Source organism: Aethalodelphis obliquidens, unplaced genomic scaffold (genome assembly GCF_003676395.1).
Source record: "Aethalodelphis obliquidens isolate GAN/ISIS:26980383/991018 unplaced genomic scaffold, ASM367639v1 scaffold43, whole genome shotgun sequence".
NCBI classification, from domain to species: domain Eukaryota; kingdom Metazoa; phylum Chordata; class Mammalia; order Artiodactyla; family Delphinidae; genus Aethalodelphis; species Aethalodelphis obliquidens.
In genome coordinates this window covers 4,673,172-4,693,874 of record NW_020837987.1, presented here as the reverse complement: position 1 = coordinate 4,693,874, position 20,703 = coordinate 4,673,172, and the positions used below count along the sequence as shown (strand labels likewise).

Here is a 20,703-nt window from a genome sequence, read left to right as displayed (position 1 = left end):
CAGAATAAGCAGACCTAGCAACCTAGGGACTTGTGCCACAAACAGAAAAAAGAGTATTTAATTAGCACTGTACATAGTATCAGCCAGCCTGAACGAAACACTCAGCATGTATTTCATCTATGCTAAAGATTTCACACTGATTATCTCATTTAATCCTAGAACAACCATATGAGGTCATTTCCATTCACAAACAATAAGACTAAGGCACAGAAAGGTTATGAAACTTTGTCAAGGGGACACAACTGGATGTGGCAGAGGGGTCACTTGACTCAAGTGTCTATGCCCTTAGCCATTGTGCTCCCCTGCCTTCAACAGGCTCTACACACCTGGAGACAGCTGTGGGCTGGCAGCACTGAGACCAGACACAGGACAGCAGCTCAACCTTAACTGGCTTAGGCCAGAATGATATGGTGTCCTGACGCTCCACACAGAGCAAACCCAGGAGGAAGAGCAAAGCTGGGTCCTCAGGCACACAAACTCTCCCTCCTCCCTCCTTCCTTAGCCTCTTGTCAGGCTGTGGCTGAGGGAGGAGGAGGAAGTGGAGATGCCATGTGCCATTTGCTCTAGGCTCATATTCTTTCAGCTTCTGACAGATACAACTGAGTCATTCATTCTTTCAACAGATGTGTAATTTGTGAATGCCTGATATGTACAAAGCACAAAAAAGCCAGAAGATACTACAAGAAAGACAGCGAACAAGTCACTGTCCTTGTGAGGGTTACCTTCTAATGGTGGGGAACAGTTAAGTAGATATGCAAAGTCAGGGGCTACTGGAGAATGAACATTAAGGAGTGAGGTGGGAAGGAAAAGGCTCTCTGAGGAAAAGACCAAGGGAACAGATGGAGTAACCCCTCTCCCTTCGAAAGGAAAATTCTGAGAAAGGCCTCTGAAGGCCTGATGCAGTGTCCTGGGCCCAGAACAGGACATTCTCTGATAATGCTGGTCGATGCTAGGCTGGGGGTTGGGGAGGGTCCTCTTGTTGTTGGGGTAGAATGCTGGAAGGAGGATGCTTCTGTTGCAGGAGTAAATGGGGGGAGAGATGGTGGACAGTTTTAAAAGGCAGACATTCAGAATATTGTCTCCACCACTTATTACATGCTTGACCTTGGATGAGTCATTTAATCTACATTTCTTCCGTGTATAGAAGAAATGATGCGAACAAGAGCTCAGCATTTCCCTCCCCCACCCATGAGGTATGTAGCACACATTTGGGTTGTGACAAAATATTTGTGTTTTAAACAATTCATTAAAAGCCAATCAAACCAGTGGTTACACCCTGGACCTTGGAAAAGTTTATTTATTTATTTATTTTTTGGCTGCGCGATGCGCGGCATACATGATCTTAGTTCCCCAACTAGGGATCGAACCCGTGCCCCCTGCAGTGGATGCATGGAGTCTTAACCACTGGGCTAACAGGGAAGTCCCTGGAAAAGCTATTTAAAAAATATCTATTCTGGGACTTCCCTGGTGGCGCAGTGGTTGAGAGTCTGCCTGCCAATGCAGGGGATACGGGTTCGGGCCCTGGTCCGGGAGGATCCCGCATGCCGCGGAGCAGCTGGGCCCGTGCGCCACAGCTACTGAGCCTGTGCTCTACAGCCGGTGCTCTATGGCGGGAGAGGCCACTGCAGTGGGGGGCCCGCGCACCGCAAAAAAGAGTGGCCCCCGCTCTGGCAACTGGAGGGAGCCCGCGTGCAGCAACGAGGGCCCAACGCAGCCAAAAATAAATAAATAAATTTATAAAAAAAAAAAAAAAATCTATTCTACAAGTTTACCTAAACTAACAGGCGTATAAACACCACCTTTTCCAGATAGAGGACAGAGCTCAATCTCCAGCCTGCCTCTGCTCCCCTTTTCTCTACAATATCTCCTGTCTTAGCCCAGCTTCCCTCCTGTAACAGACTCCATCCTCTCCATCACAGGGATGAGCCAGTCCTTGGGGTCTTCCTGAGAAACCTGGAAAGAAACAGAGACTCTAAAGTTTTGAATTTGGAAGCATGTGACCCAAGGGCTGAGGACGGCTACTTTCTCTTTCACAGGGAGAACGTTTCCTGGACTGCAGGATCCAGTGAAGCTGCAGAACAGATGTGGCAAGCTAGTGGACAAATGAGTGGAGTGGTCAAAGCGAGAGACATTTTAAATGTCAATGAGTTTAAACTGTCAGTGGAGCTATAGAGTTCCATGTCCATCAACCTGGAACTTCCAGCTATTATTTACTGAGTGCTTAACCCATACCAAGCACTTGATGTGCAGTGAAGTGACTCAGGGGGGTGATAGCAATTGATCCATTTTATAGATGACAACACTGAGGCTTAGACAAAGAAAGAAACTTGCTCCAGTGTCAAGCAGGTAATAAGTGGTGCAGTACAGATCTGATGCCAAGTCTGTGTGACTCCAAAAACTGTGTTTAACCATCAGGCTATGCTATCTTCATATGACAAGATCCAGGATGTAGTCACGACAGTGACTAAGGATACCAAGAAGGGGAGAGGAACCCTGTGTAGGAACCCTGATGTCTCCCATACAGTGTCAGGCCCTAGTGTCAGCTCAGTTCCCTGGGCTGGAAACGGAAACTGAGAGGCATGGCTCAGTCTTCTCTAACTGTGGGAAAGGTACTGCGACAAGAGTAAAAAGTGGGGTAGCCTGTGGCACTTCAGTGTGGTATGAGTCTCAAAGCTCATGATCTGCACAGCAGACTGCTAAGACTGGCTGCAAACAGCAATGATAAACTGGGAGAGGACACACAGGGCTTGGGAAAAGAAGCAGCTTCTCTTATCTCTAGAGGAATTCCAAACCCCAAAACATCTGTTCAGGCCTTCAGCACATCAGTCCCACTCAATAATTATGAAGAAAGCAATCAGATTTAATCTTACCCTTGACGTTTGCATTCGTAAAAAAAAATATCCATTCATCCCAAGGCATCCCAAGTTGATGGAATCTGGGGCAATAAGAGGCTGTTATCAGACTTGCATTAAGAGAAACATTTTGGTGTGACTTAAATTCCTCATAAAGGCCCAATTCCTGGATATAGACAATAAGCGACCTTGCCACTTCTGCCTCCAAATATCCATGGAGCATTCTGGATTACTATAAACAGCCATTGAGGATCTACTGAAATGAAACCTTGTTTTCTGGGAATCCCTGATGGCAGAGGAAAAGGGTACACGTTCACTTTCTCATTCCCCTATAAACGTACCACATGTGCTGCTAAGGGGGTTATGTTCATGAATATAACCAGGAAACCTTTTCTTTTTGGTGATTTTTATATTTTATTAATTAAAACCAACTTTAGTTTAAGGTCATCCTATTTTGAACCCTAAAAGACCACTCTTTCTACACCAGCATAGTCAACTCTACCTTCCTAGAATATTTTCACAATTTTAGTTACTCCTCTTCTAGGGCCAGGGCCTGACTCAGCCCCTACTATATCTGCACGTGCTGAAATCACGAAGTGCCCAACTCCACCCCACCTGCCACACACCTTGTGATTTTCACATCAATATACACAATGTCTAAGTTCATTTTTTGCTCAATCTCACTGAACAATTCGTCTTTCTCACATCCCTACAGAGTGAAGAACAAGTAAAAGTGTCACATATACCACATACTGTCAAACATTTCCAGGGGTTCTAGCATTTACTTCTGATCAGTTTAAAAGTCGAGAATGAATGAAATGAAGTTGATCCGGATTGGCTGCTTTTATTAGAAATTCCTAACTCATTCAGTCATTTCTCTCTCTTCAAAACTTACTTGTACCTTAAACATTACCGTTGGTTCCACGTGTTTCCAATCTTTTATTCTTATGATAATTCCAGAGTTATTACATAATGACCTAACTAACAGACCAGAATGTGATACAAAGACCTAAATGTGCCTCCAGAGAAATACAGAATGCAGTAGATCATGCCTGGACTATGGAAAGTACCTTATGGAGATTAAATTATGGCATAAAAATGTAAAAAACAAGCTTACTGAAACTAACATGTATAGTCTGACCTAAAAACTGATTAACAGTGAGCGCTTAAATATTAAAAAAAAAAAAAAAAAAGCAAGTAACAAAACAATAATCTCTTTGCAGTCAGTATTAACCTAGAGCACAAAGAAGCTGCCATGCTATGTACAGAAGAAAGAACTAGTGAGGAGAGAAAGCTAACATACCCCCAAGGGCAGATGAGCCATCACCAAATGTTAATCATTCAGACAAGATTACATTCTGCCCCTGGACATGCTGCTTTACTGCTGGTAAAAATATCAACAGACACAGTTTCTGAACTCCTACTTCATGGGCCAAACACTGTGGTGCACAAAACCTTTTACACCAGTAAGACATATTCATTGCAAATAAATTACGGGGAAAAGATCAGCTAAATAAAGAAATAAACAGTATCAAATATTACTAAGTAGATATAACCACTGATTACATGTTTCTGATACAGCCTACATTTGCACCTGTAGATTTTTTTTTGTAAAACTAGATCATGTTGTATGTTATTTTATAGCCTGCTTTCCAAAATAAAATATATCAAAAATTTATTACATGCAACACACATAGGAAGTTATTTATTTTTTTATTTATTTATCACCGCACTGCTCAGCTTGCAAGATCTTAGTTCCCCGTACAGGGATCTAAACCTGTGCCCCTTCAGTGGAAGCATGGAGTCCTAACAACTGGACTGCCAGGGAATTCCCAGGAAGTTGTATATTTCAGCTACATTGCTATCAATCGTAGTAACTAACAGGATAATTATAAACTATCATCCAGGACATGAAAAAGTGAAAGGCCAGTGAGGGGAACTAAGTCTATGGTAGACAAAGGAGGAATGGTTGTTATTGTTCAATAGGTACAGAGTTTCAGTTTGGGAAGATAAAAAAGTCCTGCAGATGGCTAGTGGTTGATGGTTGCAAAAAATATGAATGTACTTAATGCCACTGAACTGTACACTTAAAAATAGTTAAGGTGGCAAAATTTATTTTATGTATAATTTACCACACACACAAAGAAGTACAAGTGCTTCTAGTCACCCCCTCTGCTACCATTCTATTCCAAGCTACAATCATCTCCTGCTTGGATTACTATAACAGCCTCTTAACTGACCTTCCTGCTTCCTTTCAATTAGGATTAGTTTTATCTACACATAACAACAACAACGACAACAACAACAACAAATGCAGTGGTTTAAATAAAAGCAACGTTTACTTCTTTCTAAGGTAAAAATAAATCTAGGGTTAGGCAGTCCAGAGCTGGGATGGAGGCTCCTGGGTATCACAAGGAGCCCAGTTCCCATCTTTCTGCTCTTCATCCTCACACAAAGCTTACATACTGGAACTACCTCATAGTTCTAAATGGTTAAATGACCTTCAGCCATTCTGCCTGCATTCTAGATAGTAAAAAATGGGGGGGGGGGGGCGGGGAAGAAGGTAGCACCCTTTTTCCCTCTAAGGAAACTTCCCAGCAGTCTCATCCAAAACCTCTAGTTACATCTTCATGAACCAAAACTTAATTCAAGTGACCACTCCTAGCTGTAAGGGAAGCTGGGAAGTATAGTCCCTTTTCCATGCATAATATTCCTGAAAAAACAAAAACAAACAAACAAAAATCCCTCCAGAGTTTTTGTTGTTGTTGTTTTCTGGCTGCGCCATGGCAGCTTGTGTGATCTTAGTTCCCCAACCAGGGACTGAACCCAGGGCCCCGGCAGTGAAAGCACCGAGTCCTAACCACTGGACAGCCAGGGAATTCCCCAGAGTTTTGTTATTAAGGAAGAAGGTGACACTAGATGTTGGGAGGCAACTAGCAGTCTCCTCTCTCCCCTAGAGGCTACTTTCCACACAAGAAGTCTTATAAAACAAAACTCAGGTTATTTCACTCCCCTGCTCAAAGTCTTCCAATGGCTTTCCATTACAATCAGAAGAAAATCCAAACTCCTCATCTGTCCTACAATACCTTACATGATCTGGCCCCTGACTAGTCTCTGAACTTATTATTTCCTATCCCACCTCTCTCTACTCTTGCCACACCGACCTTTTCGCTATTCCTCAAAAACTGTGAGCACAGCTCCGGTCTCAAGTTTTTGCACCAGCCAGTTCCCACTACCTCAGGGTTTCTCAACATCATGACTACTGACATTGGGGGCCAGAGAATTCTCTGTTGTGGAGGGCTGTCCTTCGCAGCGTAGGATGTTGTTAGCAGCATCCCTGCTCTCTACTCACTAGATTCCAGCAGCACTGGTTGGGAGATGCAGCCACGACAACCCCTCAGATCATACTGTTTTGAATAAAATGTCAAATCCTTACTGGTAAACAAACAGACAAAAAATTAAAGTTAAAAAACAGTAGAGAAATCTCTTCCTCCTAGGGTGACTTTCGAGCTGCAAAAGAGCTGCAACAGAGCTCACATGTGGCAGTCGACAGGAGCTTTTGAGTATCCAGGCATCTGTTTTGCTGCAGGACTAAAACATAACCTGAAGGGCTACAAGGAAGAGATATATCAAGACTCTACCTTCTCCAAATCAATTTGAATTAAAAATCAGAAATCTAGGAGCTTTGTGCTCCTGCAAACTTCTGCCTTTCATGATCTGGGGTCTGAGTCTGGTCACCTAATGTTCTATACTTCATGCAGAAACACCATCTGGCCATGGGTGTTTATGTGCGGGGTAGGGGAGATGGGACATTGGTCAGAGGCAGAAAGAGAAACTGAGATCCTAAAAGATGACAAAAATTGTCCCCTAAATACATAGTGAGTCACTGAATTTCTGATTCCCTAACATGCAAGTCCAGTATCTTTTACTCCATCGTACCTCCTCCTTCAAACCACTGCGGGTCCTCTGGTGTAACACTCGAGTTCTTCTAAATGAGTAAGATTCCTCTCACTCTAGCCCTAGCATGAAAAAAAAAATGCCATTTTTCTGACAATCAAAGATACTTCCAGACATTGCCAAGTGCCCTCTGAGGGAGAGCCCACCCTGACCCCATTTGCAAATGAACCACTACCCTACCTGGAGCATCCTTCCCCCTGGAATTGTACAACTATCGCTCTGACAGGCATTGCTCAAATGTCCCATCCTCAGAGAGGCCTTTCTTCTACGTCTCTTTCTTCATCATTCTTTATTTCTCTTCATAGCACCTCTCACTACCTGACATTATGTTTGTATGTGCCATTTATTTTTTCTCTGTTTCCCTACCTAGGAGTTGAGTTGGATGTGGACAGGGTCTTTGTTTTGCTCTCTGTTGCATTCTCACTGCCTGGCACACAGTAGACAATCCTTCTACACATATTTGTTGAAAGAAGAAAAGAAAGCAGTTGCTACTCTCCACAGAAAAGCACCAAACTAGGCCAAGAGCAGCATGGTGACTGCAGAGCTGAGGGCAGGACATCATGATGTCAGCATCTATAGGCAAATGACAACTCATTCTCCCCCCACAAACACTTTCTGCTTTCCTTCCCTGGACAGCTCTTCTGCAGCCTGCCCACAGACACCAGCTGCAACCTTGAGCTTACTTTGAGGGTGATATCACCAACAGGCATGGGGGAGATCATGACTCTTCTGGAGAGAGAAAGTCCATAAACCACGCAAGGCTTTCCTGCAAGCGACACACTCATCCATTGAATGAAGAATCAGGTATAACATTTGTTACGCCTTGGAACTGTATGCTTATTCTTTCAAACCAAGAACCAATATAATAATTAACGGGTATGCTGTTGAGGGAATAAAGGGTATATATGATGGAGTAAAAAGATGTATTTTCCAGATATGTTTGCATATGCATGTCTGCTGCTATCTGCACAGATACATAAAACAATTAATAGTGGTTCTGTCTGGAACTGGGATGGAGTTGGAAGAGAGAAGCATTACCTTTGGAGAAGGGACTTATGCCACTCAGAAGTGTTTGAATTTTTTACCTAAGCATTCATCATACATAAGAAAAACTAATTTGTTAAAATTAATAATCAATAGTAATACATCCAAAGTATTCCCATTAAAATGAGGACCAAAACAAAGATGCTCATTCTTTTTTTTTTTTTTTTTTGCGGTACGCGGGCCTCTCACTGTTGTGGCCTCTCCCGTTGCGGAGCACAGGCTCCGGACGCGCAGGCTCAGCAGCCATGGCTCACGGGCCCAGCCGCCCCGCAGCATGTGGGATCTTCCCGGACCGGGGCACGAACCTGTGTCCCCTGAATCGGCAGGCGGACTCCCAACCACTGCGCCACCAGGGAAGCCCAAGATGCTCATTCTTAACACTGACTGTTTTATACATTAAAATCTATGATCAGGGAGTTCCCTGGTGGCCTAGTGGTTAGGATTCCGGACTTTCACTGCCATGGCCCAGGTTCAATCCCTGGTTGGGGAAGGTCCTGCAAGGTGCAGCCAAAAAATTTTTTTTTTTTTTTTTTTGCGGTACGCGGGCCTCTCACTGTTGTGGCCTCTCCCATTGTGGAGCACAGGCTCCGGACGCACAGGCTCAGCGGCCATGGCTCACGGGCCCAGCCGCTCCGCGGCATGTGGGATCTTCCCGGACCGGGGCACGAACCCATGTCTCCTGCATCGGCAGGTGGACTCGCAACCACTGCGCCACCAGGGAAGCCCCCAAAAAATTTTTAAAAATTAAAATTAAAAATAAAACCTATGGTCAACACAATAAGATATACAACTACTGGAAGGGAGGAGATACATGTAGATGACATGACCACATATACAAAAATAAACCAATTGAAACATTAGAATTATTGAATCCAGTCGCATGGCAGGAGACAAGACAAAAATATAAAAATCAGTGGTGCTTCTGTTATAGAAAAAACTTTTAAATATAATTTCATTCATGATAGCAACTAAAATAAAGATTACGTAAGAATGTTAAGAATATACATAGCCACTAGAAAGGAAATTATGGAACTTTACTAAGAGACATAACAAAAGGCCTCATAGAAGACATAATAAACTGCTAAGATCCTGAAAACAAAACAATTTAGCAGGTGTATCCAGGATCACAAATATGTTCCCCATCACATCCTTTGACACGCACCAGCTGGCATCTGCAGTGTGGCCTCCCCAACATCTAGTCCCGTGGCTTTGGAAGCAGCCCTCAGGGAACCACTCCCCCTGCACTCTCAGTCTGGTGGTACCCCAGCCCCAGGAGTGGGCACACAAGTCAGGCCTGACCAGTCAGTGCGTTAGTTTAACCTTTCTGGCCACAAGGTCCAAGGACAGGCAAGTGACCCAAGCCAAGCCAACCAGACTCAGTTCTAGAACTTTTGTCAGAACCTGGGGGAAAGCACAGGTGCTCTTTCTGCTGAGTTGTTGGCAACTCTGGCATGGACACAGTCTGTCTGTTCAGCACTGTGTGAGCCCCTGGATCCAGCCATGCCCAAAGAGCTAACTTTCTTCGGTTTCATGGAGTCAATACATTGTTTTGTTGAGAGGCAGTACAGCCAAGAATTGGTACTCCATTATAGAGTCAGACTGCCTGGGTCTAAAGTCTGGATCTGCCATGAGGCTTTTGATAAGCTGTTTAACCTCTCCACACCTATTTCTTCGTCAATAAAATGGGAATATGAATAGTACCTAACTTACAAGGTTATTAACAGAATTCACTGAGTTAATGTGTACAGTCTCAGAAGAGCGCATAGCATAAGTACTATGTAACTACCAGCTTCTTTTTGCTTTTATTGTTGTCTAAGCTGTTTTGAGTTTGGCTTCTGTCACTTGAAGCCATAGTATTTTTTTTAAAAAAACATAACAAATCATATCAGTCAAAATCCCCCCTTAGGACTTCCCTGGTAGCGCAGTGGTTAAGAATCCGCCTGCCAATGCAGGGGACACGGGTTCGAGCCATGGTCTGGGAAGACCCCACACGCCGTGGAGCAACTAAGCCTATCTGCCACAACTACTAAGTCTGTGCTCTAGAGCCCGCGTGCCACAACTACTGAGCCCACACGCCACAACTACTGAAGCCCGCGCGTCTAGAGCCCGTGCTCCACAACAACAGAAGCCACTGCAATGACAAGCCCGCGCACCACAACCAAGAGTAGCCCCCGCTCGCCGTAAGTAGAGGAAGCCCACGTGCAGCAACAAAGACCCAACGCAGACAAAAATAAATTAAAAAAAAATCCCCCTGAAAAAAATCCTATCTCACTCCATATAAAATTTAAACTCTTACCAGGGCCTACCAGGTTCTCTCACAGGTTAGGTAGGCGGTTCTGGTGTGGGGGCTAGGACCCCTCACAGTGAGCTGGGTGGGGGGGACACTGAGCCCACAGGCAAGGCTTTAGGCTATTTTCCATCTGCGTCACAGCACTGCTTACACCTATGGTCACAATCTACTTATCAGTCTTGCCCACCAGGCCTAGAGCACTTTTTCTTTTTTTTTTAATTAATTTTTATTGGAGTATAGTTGATTTACAATGTTGTGTTAGTTTCTGCTGTACAGCAAAGTGAATCAGTTATACATATACACATATCTGCTCTTTTTTAGATTCTATTCCCATATAGGTCATTACAGAGTACTGAGTAGATAGAGTTCCCTGAAACATACAGAAGGTTCTTTTTTTTTTTTTTTTTAATTTGTTTTATTATTTTTTGGCTGTGTTGGGTCTTTGTTGCTGCGCACGGGCTTTCTCTAGTTGCAGCAAGTGGGTGCTACTCTTGTTGTGGTGCGCAGGCTTCTCATTGCAGTGGCTTCTCTTGTTGCAGAGCAAGGGCTCTAGGCACGCGGGCTTCAGTAGTTGTGGCATGTGGGCTCAGTAGTCGTGGCTCGTGGGCTCTAGAGCACAGGCTCAGTAGTTGGGGCGCACGGGCTTAGCTGCTCTGTGGCATGTGGGATCTTCCCAGACCAGAGCTCGAACCTGTGTCCCCTGCATTGACAGGTGGATTCTTAACCACTGTGCCACCAGGGAAGCCCTCTTTTTCTTTCTAATTAATTAATTAATTTTTTATACAGCAGGTTCTTATTATCTATTTTATACATATTAGTGTATACATGTCAATCCCAATCTCCCAGTTCATCCCCCCACCATCCCCCCACCCCCACCCCCTGCTTTCCCCCTCTGGTGTCCATACGTTTGTTTTCTACATCTGTCTCTATTTCTGCCTTGCAAACCGGTTCATCTGTACCATTTTTCTAGATTCCACATACATGCGTTAATATACGATATCTGTTTTTCTCTTTCTGACTTACTTCACTCTGTATGACAGACTCTAGGTCCATCCACGTCTCTGCAAATGCTTTTGATAGTCCTCACTCATCTTTGCCAGCTTGCTGCCAGCTCATCTGTATTTTACCTTGGAGGGTGGGTGGTAGCAGCTAGGTGAAGAAGAAAGCAGGCCAGGTGACTGGGGCCTCCTCCAGGAGCTAGTGGGGCCTCAGAAGGGATTGGGAGTGAGCAAGGACTCACAGCGGTTCCTTTATTTTCCCATGTCTGGACACCTCGGCATTAGCTAGGTCAGAAAGGCAAGTCTCTTGGAGGGAATGGACACTGCAAACAAATCCCTTGGCACGAAGACTGCACTGGCCTGGAACAGTGGAGAGGTAAAGGACACAACCCCTGTATATGTTGGGCCCAGAAAGATTTCAGGCAAATGTCATCTTTACAGACACTCAGATTCCTGATCTGTAAAGATGAGGAGGCTGTCAAAACAGGCTATTATCCAATTCTGTGAAATCTCAGAAGCTGACTAGTAATCATAAAAATTTAGAATAGGAAGTAATTCAGGAAAGGTAGTCCTATGTTAAATTACATTCCATGAACTGTTTTATTTCTGTTTCATTCTAATTTGCCCATCAAACCTCATTTTTCCTTACATTCACTCAAGACTTTTTAGTAACTATGAAATGTTAAATCACATTCTCCTAAAAGAAAGCAACGTTGCCATTTTAGTCACCAAAATTACAAGCACAGCATTCTTTCTCTGACTCCTACCTGCTGCTGGGGTCCTGCCTTCAGAGGTTTCTTTTCTCTATTCTCATTTTCTTCCTTGATTCACTTTTATTTTCATTTTTCTGAAAAGCACCTGCCTTTCTTCTCATCACTATACCTTAACTCAATGACACTCTCTGTGATATTGTGATTTATAACAAATATATATTTTGGTCTTCTTCCAAGGTTCCTGGCACACAGCTCCTAAAAACCCTTGGAATTTTCTAAGTGATAAGAGAGAGAAAGTATCTTTTATTCATAACAAGCCTCTTTCAACCATACCTGAGTTTATGTCAACGAGGTGACTTTTGGAAAGCCCCTAAGGATGCGGGCTGGTTGCCAGGGGAACCAAGTTTGAAACTTTCAGACCAACCCCTCTGGAGAGGGGAAGAGGCTGGAGACAGAATCAACCACCAGTGGCCAAAGATTTAATCAACCACACCTGTTTAATGAAGGCTCAGAAAAACCCAAAGGACGGGGTTCAGAGAGCTTCTGGGTTAAAGAACAGGTGGAGGTGCTGGGAGGGTGGCACGCCTGGAGAGGGCATGGAAGCCCACACCACTTCCCACCTACCTTGCTTTATGCATATCTTTCATCTGGCTGTTGCTGAGTTACATCCTTTTATAATCTAGTAAGTAGAATGTTTTTCTGAGTTCTGTGAGCTGCTCTAATAAAATAATCAAACCTGTGGGGTGGTCATGGGGACCTCTGATTTGTAGCCAGTTGGTAAGAAACATAGGTAACACCCTGGACTTGTAACTGCTGTCTAAGGGGGCAGGGTTGGGGGGGCAGTCTAGTGGGACTGAGCCCTTAACTGTGGAATCTGATGCTAACTCCAGGTAAAAAACGTCAGAACTGATCCAGAATTGCTTGGTATGGGAAAAACCCCCACCAACAAACTTATGACCACAGCGCCAGAGGTGCAGTATTTTGTGAGTAGACAGAAAACAGAGGAGTTTTCCTAAATACTTCCCTTTCTGTTAGAAGACCACTTCACATGCACAAATCACTTATGTAATGGAATCATTTATTGTGTGTTCCTAATACATTACTTTTATCATGTGGTCGAAAGTTTCTCTCTCCCTTTTTTTAAACTTGTAAAATGTCCAAATATACACAAAAACAGAATATAACAAACCCCCGTGAACCCATCAAAAAACTTCAGTAACTATCAACGTTTTGCCATGTTTTTTCATCCTTTTCCCCTACTCCACCTTTTTCTGCTGGAATGTTTTGAAGCAAATCCCAGTTGACCAGGACCCAGTACATGTTCAAAGTTCCCAATTTATCATTTTTTTAATTAATTTTTATTGGAGTATAGTTGCTTTACAATGTTATGTTAGTTTCTACTATACAGCAAAGTGAATCAGCTATACAACTCTTGGGAACCCTGTACCAACACTGAGGGCTCGAGGTGAAACTGGAGCCCCAGAGCTGCCACGGGGTGCAGAAAGCAAGGGGAGAAGTGTCATCACTTCACCTTGCTGCCCTCCCTTTACCTTCCCTTCAGAGGATGACCTCTTTACCTGTCTGACCTCACCCCTAGTGTCTTTGTTTTGCTGTTTCAGCCACAATAGGCCCTCACTGCTCTTCAAACACTCAAGTTTGCTCCTGCCTCAGGAACTTTAAACTAGCTGTCCCCTCTGCCTGGAATCCTCTTTTCCTGGTTATTACTGGGGCCTACTCCTTCAACTCCTTCAGTTCTTTACTCACATATCATGTTCTCAGTGATGCCTTTTCTAACTATCTTATCTAATTAGATCACAGCCCTCATCTATCTACGTGAAGGGAGGAATTTCTGTCTTGCTCACCACTGTATCCTCTGTGCCTGGAACAGTCCCTGGCACAAAGTGTGCAATAAATATCTGTGGAATGAACGCATGAACCACAAGTCAATTTGATTCTTTTATTTACATTTTCACTGAAAAGTAATTTTATTTAAGACACGTGATAGATGTTTATAAAAAGAAGTTGACATCTTTGACTTTCTAATAAATAGAAAACCTAATTATGGGGTTGTCTATACTTCTTTAATATGAACTACATGTTTTACTTGCAAATGATCCTTAGTTAGGATACCAGATTTCTAGGAAAAATAAAATTGAAGTAGATAAAATCAAAGAGAACTCACAGCCACTCAATTCATGTAGCCCGGCATTTTACAGGAACATTAGAAGTAACACACCAATGGAGATGCCCCTAGACTTGAAAAGAAAAGATAGAAACAGCAGGTTCCGTATGGTCTACCTCTAAAAAATGTCGTGGGGTGTAAAAGCTTTGTATAATGAACAAATTCAATATGGGAAACCATATTTTGAGTTCACTCTTTGGCTGGACTGGCAGTTCGAGACTTACATAAAGGAATCCCCATGAAGCACTTGATTAAGACCATATTTCTCATTTTAGACAACATTCCAGTTCATATATACAATGTAAACTATACATTTTCTATAAATCCAAAGTGGGGAAAATCCTACCTAAACTATCAATTGGCTTGCTCAAAGATACCTAGCTACAGCAAGTGGACTCCAAGACACCCCCCACTCCACTTCCTTCCCTATGTACCCTCATTCTAGGTGCAAGGGAAATAGAGCAGTGACTATTAGAAGAGGTCCCCTAGGGCTTTTATGCTGGAAACGTTCTGGCAGTTTCTACATCAGGCAAGGTAATACTGCTGCCACCTTACAACACCAAAAGAGAAAGTAACACAGAAGAGAAAGGGAGGTGCTCACCTCAAGAACCAGCAAAGAAATGAGTAGAGCAAATGTTCTAGGAGCAACTTTTTCCACCTAAAAGGGTTCCAGTGAGACTAATCTGCTGTATATTTCTCTCTTTTGTTGGCTCTGTACATAATTGTGCTCTGTACTGCAGAGAAGGACTAATAACACTTTTCAAGCCATGTTGGAAGCAATAATAATAAGTGATGATGATGACAACTAGCTGGGTACAGTGTTTCACACACGCTAATCGCTTCTGATCGTCACAAGAGCTCTGGAAGGTGGGTGGTAATTCCATTTTATAGATGGACAGACTAAGGCTTAGAGATGTTAGAAGATTTGCTCAAGGCCATACAGACAATAAGAAGCAGAGTTGGAAAAAAAAAAAAAAAAAAGAAGCAGAGTTGGGGCTTTGCTGGTGGTCCAGTGGTAAAGAATCTGCCTTCCAATGCAGGGGACACGGGTTTGATCCCTGCTTGGGGAACTAAGATCCCACATGCTGCGGGGCAACTAAGCCTGTGTGTCACAACTACTGAGCTCGCGCGCCTCAACAAGAGAGCCCACACGCTGCAAACTAGAGCCCACGTGCCCTGGAGCCCACACGCCACAACTAGAGAGAGAAAACCTGCACGCCACAACTAGAGAGAAACCCACACGCCGCAAAGAAGATCCCGCATGCTGCAGCTAAGACCCGTCGCAGCCAAAAAAAAAAAATAAAATAAATATTAGAAAATGTAGATAATTAAAAAATAAATACAACACCTTTATAAAAAAAAAAGCAGAGTCACTTTCTACTCAAAACTTATTTCTCTAACAGAGAGATTATGAGGTTGAATCAGCTGGGGTAAGGGGCAAAGTCACTGATGAGTACAGACAGGACAGGACTCATGTACACCCTGCCTGCCCCAGAGCACACAGTTGGCAACTGCAGTTCCTAGACACAGGCACCAGGATCTGTCAATCAACGAGCATATCCGAAACCTGGCTGCAAGTAAGGGAGCATTAGAAGCATGTTTTGGCTACCTTCAGGGGTGGGACAGTGGAACGGGTACTTTGTCTTAGGTTTCAAATGGTCAAGCGTTTGAATACTGAATTCAGGGCTTTTCTCAACCGCAGTCCTGGGCTAAGCTCTTGAGCAGAGGTCCTTGTCTAGCCAGTCAAGTTCATCAGTGTTAGGCCACAGACTTCTTTCCCCAAGGATGAATGCTAAAGAGCTTCTCTGGCCCTTGCTGATAAAATCTTTAAAAAACCAACAGGAAAAAAAAAACACAAATGTCCAGCTATGCCATCTGAGTTGGTGAATATCCTGAGAGAAAGACCACGTCAGTACATAAATTCCAGAAACAACAAATACTGTTCTGTGGAAAGAGCAAAATGTTAAGTCTGCAGGCCTACATTTCACAATCACATTTTAAGATTTAATTATAAGTCAGCAGTTTGAAACCTAGAATACACGCATATATTCTAAAACCCATCAACAGCACTTAGTTTCCAGTTTAGCCTCTGAAAGCCTGTTTAGTCCATTATATACAAAAACATGGTAGTATTCCAGCTATCCTAATCGCATTTCAATGGGGGAAGTCAAGCCAAAATTCCAAAACACAGCAATAAGAAATATTTCCCCTTCTCAGCTCAAATGGTCCATGCTGGTCCCAGGAAAGCAGAAGGGACAAGGTAGGTGCTATTGCACCCAGTGGTTTTACTAAACCCAACTCCTCAGGGTTGGTTCATCCTTCTCTAGCTGTCCTGACCTGGGGAACAAGGGCACTTGCCCCACAGGGTTGGAGGGCAAACAGCCCTGGAGGCCTAGCTCTGTCTCCTCCAGCACCTGGAGGCATGGACTGAAGAAGAGCCCAATAATGTTCAGGTTAAAATAATAGGCTTTGGCCTCATTTTCAAACCATTCTTGCCTGAAATTCTAAATAAAGCTAAAGGTGCTTGTGTCATTGCAGGATGGGAACTGAAACAGTCTGGGTCTAATACTGTTCAGCACATTCTGAGAGGGTAGAGGCCCTAACTGCTCTCCTGCCACATCTCTGCACAGCAGTGACCAGGCATCCTGAGGGCTAAACATGGTTCTTCACATAAAACAAACAGAAGTCAAAGCTGTACATCTGTGCCTATACACACAGTAATCTGGAATGGCACAAACCAACCAGTTAACAGTGGTCTCCTCTGGGAAAAGGAATGGGATGGGAGAGTAGAGCAGTAGTTTTAAGTTTCACTGCTTGAATTTCTTTTGAGAAGTACGTTTCTTAAAAATACGCTTTATGTATGATTTACATGTGTAATTTAAAAACTAAACTATGACAAGCCATTTAAAAAATACTTCAAAATCATAATTTCTCTGAATATATGATGTGATCATAGAAAAAAATCAGAAAATAAAAATAAACTTGGATAGGTTCAAAATAGAATGAGCCAAGGAGGATATTATACATTTATACAAGCAGATTCAGCAAACTATAACTCATGGGCCAAATCCAGTCCAACAGACAGGTCTACAAGGTAAAACTGGTTTTCGCCTTCTTAAAGGGTTATTTAAAAAAAACAAAGAAGAATGTGAAAGAGACGCACGTGGTCCATGAAGCTTAAAATTTACTTACTATTTGCCCTCTACAGAAAAAGTCTGATGATGCCTAATGCCTAATTTACACCAAGACTATTGTGTCTTTTCAAAAATAGTTTCTGGGCTTCCCTGGTGGCACAGTGGTTAAGAATCCGCCTGCCAATTCAGGCGACACGGGTTCGAGCACTGGTCGAGGAAGATCCCCCATGCCACGGAGCAACTAAACCCATGCGCCACAACTACCGAGCCTGCACTCTAGAGCCTGCGAGCCACAACTACTGAGCCTGCGCACCTAGAGCCCGTGCTCCACAACAAGAGAAGCCACCACAATGAGAAGCCTGAGCACCGCAATGAAGAGTAGCTCCCGCTCACCGCAACTAGAGAAAGCCCGCGCGCAGCAACGAAGACCCAATGCAGCCAAATATAAATAAATAAAAACAAACATAGTTTTAAATTCCTCTTGGAAATGCCTTCAAAATCACGATATGCCTTTTAAACACAATAAAAAATGAGTCATAATACTTAATAGCCTAACTTTTTTTTCCCCTAAACCCACAACAGTATAAGTTAGCTTATTCAGCTACCACAATCACCAGATTTAGTTCAGAAGACTAGTGATTTCCTAAAATCAAACACAACCCCAGGATGGGGAAAGGAACATTCTCCCTCCTAGCATCCAGAAACCTAACCTCTAATGTGCTGCTAAAACGTACAAGGACACATGGAAAAATCAAACTCAGAAGAACTCTCTGAGCAGGTAAAAATAATTTTAAAAATCTAGCAGTGAAGCTAATTTAAGTTTAATAAATTATTTCCTAAACGAAGGAAGGAAAAACATCATGTTTATTCTGAATGAAATTTGTATTCCAATCTTACACTCTAATGTAGAGCCCTGAAAAAGGGAGAATATTTCATTTTGACTACCAAAGACCCTAAGAAACATACTGAATAAGAATCAAATGCATCCAAATGTAAATAGATGTAAATTTAGAACTGAAAAAAATAACTTCTCCTGTAAACATGTGTAGAACTTTCTACATTAAACCAATGGTTCTATATAATGACAATTCACAAAGAAATCTTCATAATCATATTTAGAATTCTCAGTCCCTACTATGTACTTTAACAGTATGTTATTTGGAAATTAAGTTTCAACTTGAAAATTTAAAGAACATAAAACATAGGCTGATTTGTTTAATAATCTTCTATCCTACTTAATTTGAAATGAAAGCAATTCAGAACGTGGCATGCAAAAATTTTTTACAAGGACAGGATACCAATGGAAAGAGGACGAAGACCATCATTTCAGTGATTTGAGAAAAAACTAAGACAAACATTCTCACTTACCTCTGGAATACATTTTCCTACCCAAGTATGACACAGAAGATACTCTACCTCAATGTCTTGGAGACTGAATTCCTTCTGATCTGTAAAGTTTGCAGCCCCGGCACTAAGTTCCATCAGCATCTTGGCGATCTCAGGCTTTATGGCTGAAGTCAGCCGACTGGCTGCTTCCATGACATGCTCCTGCACATCTTTGAGTTGCATGGCTGCCTTGGAATAGTGAGAGTTCCTGAACACAGTGCTGAAGAGATCTGTGAGGAAAGTACTGGCACGGCAGAAGACGTTGAGGGCGTCCAGGTATTTGGAGATGCCCTGCTGGATGTCAGCAATGGGTGTGGAGTGGGGCATGGCATGGTGGCAGCTGCCTGCAGCAGTCAGACTGCCCAGGGGGGCGGTGGTGGCCGTAGATGCCAGGGGAGCACTCAGTGCTCGGCCAAGCTCAGGCATTGGGTACTGCTGGTGCTGCTGCACCTTCTGCTTGGACCCGCCAAGCAGGAAGCGCCGCTTGTAGTCCATTTTACTGTCCTGGGCACTGCAGCAATACATGCGGGAAGGGGAACTGTCCCAGTGACCGTGAGAGGGTCAGGGTCCTGATTCCTTTTTTTCCCCCCTAAAACTGTAGCTAGGTATAAAAATAGTGGAGTTCTGCAAATCTAAGTTTTAAAAAAGGCATTTCCATGAGGCAGGTGACCATGTGATCCAATGTAGTTGTGAAAAGGACAACAGGTTTATATAATTAATATTTTCAGTGTAGGCAGGACCTCTGACAAAAAATAAAAGTGTGTCCAAAATGCTATATAAGAAATGTTAGCATTCTACTCTCTTAATAAAAAGATATGCTTGCTGAGAAAAATGTTCACCTAGAATTGCTTTGCAAGAATATTTTGATACTTGTATTTACAATGGCAGAAAAATAACTTAACTTAAAAAAATGTAATATAATGTAATATAATGTATCTTCAATATACCAGAAAAGTTAGAACCCAAAAACCCACAAGCTGATCAACAGCAATTTAAAAAGCAGTACAGAATTACTTCACACTAAGTCCTCAGTAAGGAAGATCAAATCTCTGCAGAATTTTGACAGAGCCTGCCTGCCAAATCGATTTACCTGTAAAATGTCTTCTCAATGCGAAAAATTTCCTTTAATATTTTCTGAAAGCAAGTTTTTATTTTTTTTTAAATGGCATTTATTATAAGTCCTCTCCTTCTTTTCTTTTGTTTGCTGAGGTAGCAGTTTCCGTATAACATTAATAAGAGGTGCTTCCAGACTGGGTTGGCCCTCAATTGTAAATTCTGAAGCAAGAATGCACAGATGTATTTGTAAGGCTTCTAAGTCATTTCCTGTAAGGGGGAAAAATAAGATAGAGTTAGGAAAGTTACAAGACAGTGAGTAATTCTGGAACATTAACTCCTGAAATGCTATTATCCACAAAGGTGGGCTCCAAATGAATAAGAAACTATATAAAAACCTTATAAAAGCAGGTACAACAGTGAGAGTGCAACTATGATATGATGACTGTTAGAAAATTCCTCAAGTTGTAGTACAAAAATAATGTAACAAAAAGTTTGATTCCCCACTAACCACTCCAAAACTCAGGCTGACAAGTGACACATCAAGCAGGGCCTGGACTCATGTTTGTGTTTCCTCCTCAAAGAGCTCACAAATCCATAAGAGGATTAGAAGAGTACACAGATTAGGTGAGGGCTGTTGACAAGTAGAGAACTCACAAAACCTTAAGGGGGATTTGGAAGTGGAGTGATGAGCAAAGACTGAGAGAAATCAGGAAGGTTGTTATGAAGAAAATGTTACTCGGAGGCAGGCCTTGATTGTAGGATAGGTTTTGATAAGCACAAAAGGGATGGCTGGGGCTCACCAGATGAAAGGACCACCACAGCAAAGGCCCTGAAGCAGGATGGCTTAAAGTCTGTTCAGGATACCCAGCTGGGCTGAAGTGCAGCATACAGAAAGACAGAGCCTGGAGAGGTAAGTGGCTGGCAGGTTTGTAGACAGGATGCTACTCATCCTCACCCAGGTACCAATTTCCCCTCCAGATGTTCGAAAGGAAGCCTCGGAGGGTGTGCAGGCTCTTACACCCTGGGGAAGCTTCTATAGAACCCCTGGCTCTGGATGGGTGCAAAGAGCAAGGTCTGAACACCTCTGGTTG

The 20,703-nt window shown here is 42.9% G+C and overlaps 1 protein-coding gene across 4 annotated transcripts in view; it reads right to left on the bottom strand.

Annotated features, from left to right (window-relative positions):
• GARRE1 (granule associated Rac and RHOG effector 1) overlaps window positions 1-20,703 on the bottom strand; it is an 82,367-nt gene that overhangs the window by 29,579 nt on the left and 32,085 nt on the right. For 3 of the 4 annotated variants that reach the window (XM_027079364.1, XM_027079363.1, XM_027079365.1), the window contains exon 2: window positions 18,587-19,879. In XM_027079364.1, the coding sequence (XP_026935165.1) occupies window positions 18,587-19,081 (495 nt within the window). In that variant the 5' untranslated portion in view covers window positions 19,082-19,879. The remainder of the gene's footprint in view (window positions 1-18,586; window positions 19,880-20,703) is intronic. The other variant, XM_027079366.1, reaches the window with a different exon arrangement.